Below are 5,000 nucleotides of genomic sequence, written 5' to 3'. Positions count from 1 at the left end.
ACACGTCCCAAACACGTCCAAATAATGTCCCAAACACGTCCCAACCGCGTCCCCAACACCTCCCAAACGCGTCCCAACAGGTCCCAACACGTCCAAAACGCCCCAAACACGTCCCAAAAACGTCCCAACCGCGTCCCCAACGCCTCCCAACCGCGTCCCAACACGTCCAAAAATGTCCCAAAAATGTCCCAAAATGCCCAAACACGTCCCAAACACGTCCAAAAAACGTCCCAAAACACGTCCCAAAAACGTCCAAACACCTCCCAAACACGTCCCAACCGCGTCCCCAACACGTCCCAAACACGTCCCCAACCGCGTCCCCCAACACGTCCCCAAAACGCCCCCAAACACGTCCCCCAAACACGTCCCCAAAAACGTCCCCAACACGTCCCAAAGCGCCCCAACACATCCCAAACACGCCCCAAACACGTCCCCAAACACGTCCCCAAAAACACGTCCCAAACACGCCCCAAAACGTCCCCCAACACGTCCCAAAACGCCCCAAACACGTCCCAAAACATGCCCCAAACACGTCCAAAAATGTCCCAAAAACGCCCAAACACGTCCCATACACGTCCCAAAACGCCCCAAACAAGTCCCAAACACATCCCAAACACGTCCCAAACACGTCCAAAACACGTCCAAAACACCCCAAACACGTCCAAAACACGCCCCAAACACGTCCCAAAACACGTCCGAAACACATCCCAAAACGTCCCCAACACGTCCCCAACACGTCCAAAACGCCCCAAACACGTCCAAAACACGCCCCAAACACGTCCAAAAATGTCCCAAAACGCCCAAACACGTCCCATACACGCCCCAAACACGTCCCAAAAACGTCCCAAACATGTCCCAAAAACGTCCCAACCGCGTCCCCAACACCTCCCAAACGCGTCCCCAACACATCCCAAACACGTCCAACCGCGTCCCCAACACCTCCCAACCGCGTCCCAAACACATCCCAAAACATGTCCGAAACACGTCCCAAACCCGTCCCGAAACACGTCCCATGACGCCCCAAAACGTCCCCAACATGTCCAAAACGCCCCAAACACGTCCAAAACACGCCCCAAACACGTCCAAAAATGTCCCAAAAACGCCCAAACACGTCCCATACACGTCCCAAAACACATCCGAACACGTCTCCAACACACGTCCCAAACGCCCCCAACACCTCCCAGACGCGTCCCAACCGCGTCCAACACGTCCCAAAACGTCCAAAAATGTCCAAAAATGTCCCAAAAAATGTCTCCAACACACGTCCCAAACGCCCCCAACACGTCCAAAACACGCCCCAAACACGTCCAAAAATGTCCCAAAACGCCCAAACACGTCCCATTCACATCCAAAAATGTCCCAAAAACGTCCCAAAATGCCCAAACATGTCCCAACCACGTCCCAAAAGCATCGACCATGTCAGAGAAAAACCTATGAAAACAGCATTGAAAGCTCTAAAAAAAGATAAACAAAAATGTCGACAAAAAGTGGAAAAGACGTAATAAAAAGTCAAACTTGTGTAATTTCAGTTTGTTAAATGAAAGCAGGATGAACATATTTGGTAGTTGCCGTAGAAACAGCGTTTGAATCAGACAGAAACATGAAACTGATTTCTGACACTTCTACTTTATTTCATACACGTAACTTTATAACTAATCATTTCAGATCCACCCAAAAATACAAAAACCCAAATGTTCTTTTATACACCTTTACATTTAGTCTGTCGCTACGGAAACACAACGCAGGACAAGTTCTGGACCAGTGTGATCGGTTCTGTAACAGAAACTCAGTTTGTAACAGTCTGCAGCTGGAACCAGAGTCCCCAAAAACACACAGTGGTATTATTTACAACTTCCTGATGTCGCTCAGATGTCACAGAGGACAGACGGACACGTTACACAGCAGGGACCAGGAAGACCAGCCGGTTCTGATACAAGATCTCTCTCGTTTATTTTGGGGATGCACCCAATCCAGGATTGGGCTTCTGATTGGGCTGAATATTGGGCTTTTTGACGGGATTACAGGAAGGTGTTTACGTAGGTGGAGCTTCAATGCAGCAGGCTGAGAGGAAGTGGAAATGGAACTGGTGAGCAGAAAAAGGGTTGTTTGGCAGCACTTTCAGTCAAAAGAAGGCCATTCAAGTCCAGCTACATGTTCAATCTGCAATGCTGATTAGTCTGGTGGTGGCGAGGACCCTAAACAATACACAACATCACCGCTGTTACAACATCTGGTATGAAACATCTGGAAGAATACGAGCTGAGCATGAAGGAATCTACAGACAGCAGCCAGAATGCAGCAACTTCAGGTACGGCAAAGGAAGGACAGTCACTGTTTACTTCATTAATGTGTTGACTGTGTTCATGGACTGAGGACGGGACGAGGACTCAGCAGAACCTCAACCAGGGGGTTCAGGACTCAGCAGAACCTCAACCAGGGGGTTCAGGACTCAGCAGAACCTCAACCAGGGGGTTCAGGACTCAGCAGAACCTCAACCAGGGGGTTCAGGACTCAGCAGAACCTCAACCAGGGGGTTCAGGACTCAGCAGAACCCCAACAATCTGGATTCGGTGCATCCCTGGTTATGGTCTCTTTTCTGACTTGCTTTTGTCATTCTGTCTGTTTTTTTGTTGTCTGCCAGCTGTCTGCCAGCTGTCTGCCAGTTGTGTGTCAGTTGTGTGTCAGTTGTGTGTCTGCCAGCTGTCTGCCAGCTGTCTGTCAGTTGTGTGTCAGTTGTGTGTCTGCCAGCTGTCTGTCAGTTGTGTGTCTGCCAGCTGTCTGCCAGCTGTCTGTCAGCTGTGTGTCAGTTGTGTGTCTGCCAGCTGTCTGCCAGCTGACTGTCAGCTGTGTGTCAGTTGTGTGTCTGCCAGCTGTCTGTCAGCTGTCTGTCAGCTGTGTGTCTGCCAGCTGTCTGTCAGTTGTGTGTCTGCCAGCTGTCTGTCTGTCTTGTTTTCAGGAAAAGAAAGAATGAGAGAAACCAAAGAACCCAGAAACAAGCCCAGAAGTCCCAGCAGGCGCCGTGGTTTTGTTCTGACGGACTCTGTTTTTGTAGTTTTCTTTGTGGATATTTGTGCTTCTATGGTTACAGCTAGTAGTCTACGGAGAGACAGTCCAGTTAGGTCAGAGATTAGTGTCTGTGTTTCAGTAGTGAAAATAGAGAAGTGATGTCACATATGATCAGGAGTCTGCTCCACTTCCTGTCCGCCCCGCGCCTCCGTCACATACTTCAACTGATCATCACAGATACAAACATTATTTATGATCAATACACTCAAACATTCAAAATGAAACTCTGCAGTTTGAACTGAAAAACACCAAACCAAAGGTCAGACTTTAACCAAACCAAGTGTCTGTGTGAGAGTATGGGTGTGAGGTTGGTTGTCATGGAAACATGATTGATAGGCTGGCCCCTCCTCCTCATCACAGCGCCTTGCTCAAAGGCAACAAGGAAACGATGGCGAGTGAAAGTGAACACAAAGGCCTCGGAGAGAGAGAGGGGAAGAGAGAGAGACAGACAGGGAGAGGTAGAGAGAGAGAGACAGACAGGGAGAGGTAGAGAGAGAGAGACAGACAGGGAGAGGTAGAGAGAGAGAGAGAGAGAGGGGAGGAGAGAGAGAGAGACAGGGAGAGAGGAGAGGAGAGAGAGACAGAGAGAGGAGGAGAGAGACAGAGGGAGAGGGAGGAGAGAGACAGAGAGAGGAGGAGAGAGACAGAGGGAGAGGAGGAGAGAGACAGAGGAGAGGAGGAGAGAGACAGAGAGAGAGGAGGAGAGACAGAGGGAGGAGAGACAGAGAAAGACAGAGAGAGGGGGAGAGACAGAGAGAGAGAGGGGAGGAGAGAGAGAGAGACAGGGAGAGGTAGAGAGAGGAGGAGAGACAGAGAGAGAGACAGAGAGAGAGAGAGAGAGGGGAGGAGAGAAAGGGGCAGGGGCTTCAGACAGAGACGAAGGCAGAGAGAGGAGGAGAGAGGAGGAGTGAAGGTCAGCGTGGCGTCTCCGTCCGCCCCGGGGCTGATGGGTAAAGTTTATTTGAGGTCCAGCAGCATGCTGGCCGGGTTCTCCAGGTATTCCCTCCACAGGTTGGAGAAGCGACACATGGTGGCCCCGTCGATGATGCGATGATCTGCCGACCAGCTGACCTTCATGATGTGAGCCGGAACCACGGAACCGCTGGCATCAAACCGAGGGAGAACCTGCAGAACAAACATTCATGTGTTCATACTGAGGGAGAACATTTATATGTTCATACTGAGAGAGAACCTGGAGAACATTTATATGTTCATACTGAGAGAGAACCTGGAGAACATTTATATGTTCATACTGAGAGAGAACCTGGAGAACATTTATATGTTCATACTGAGAGAGAACCTGCAGAACATTTATATGTTCATACTGAGAGAGAACCAGCAGAACATTTATCTGTTCATACTAAGGAGAACATTTATATGTTCATACTGAGAGAGAACCTGGAGAACATTTATATGTTCATACTGAGAGAGAACCTGGAGAACATTTATATGTTCATACTAAGGGAGAACCTGGAGAACATTTATATGTTCATACTGAGAGAGAACCTGGAGAACATTTATATGTTCATACTGAGAGAACATTTATATGTTCATACTGAGAGAACCTGCAGAACATTTATATGTTCATACTGAGAGAACATTTATATGTTCATACTGAGGGAGAACATTTATATGTTCATACTGAGAGAGAACCTGGAGAACATTTATATGTTCATACTGAGAGAGAACCTGCAGAACAGACTGAGAGAGAACCTGGAGAACATTTATATGTTCATACTGAGAGAGAACCTGGAGAACATTTATATGTTGATATTGAGAGAGAACCTGGAGAACATTTATATGTTCATACTGAGAGAGAACCTGGAGAACATGTATATGTTCATACTGAGGGAGAACCTGGAGAACATTTATATGTTCATACTGAGAGAGAACATTTATATGTTCATACTGAGAGAGAACATTTATATGTTCAT

The 5,000-nt window shown here is 48.2% G+C and overlaps 2 protein-coding genes across 8 annotated transcripts in view; one reads left to right on the top strand and one right to left on the bottom strand.

Annotated features, from left to right (window-relative positions):
- The window catches only part of LOC144515696 (SPRY domain-containing SOCS box protein 4-like), a 188,602-nt gene that overhangs the window by 57,103 nt on the left and 126,499 nt on the right, over positions 1 to 5,000 (top strand). The gene's annotated exons all lie outside the window — the stretch shown is intronic.
- The window catches only part of dbt (dihydrolipoamide branched chain transacylase E2), a 15,867-nt gene continuing 14,744 nt past the window's right edge, over positions 3,878 to 5,000 (bottom strand). For both annotated transcript variants that reach the window (XM_078246735.1, XM_078246736.1), the window contains exon 11: positions 3,878 to 4,191. In XM_078246735.1, coding sequence (XP_078102861.1) covers positions 4,024 to 4,191 — 168 coding nt within the window. In that variant the 3' untranslated portion in view covers positions 3,878 to 4,023. The remainder of the gene's footprint in view (positions 4,192 to 5,000) is intronic.

This window comes from Sander vitreus, chromosome 3, assembly GCF_031162955.1.
Source record: "Sander vitreus isolate 19-12246 chromosome 3, sanVit1, whole genome shotgun sequence".
Classification (NCBI taxonomy): Eukaryota; Metazoa; Chordata; class Actinopteri; order Perciformes; family Percidae; genus Sander; species Sander vitreus.
Note: the sequence above shows the minus strand (reverse complement) of the source record. Positions and strands in the feature narration are given on the sequence as shown.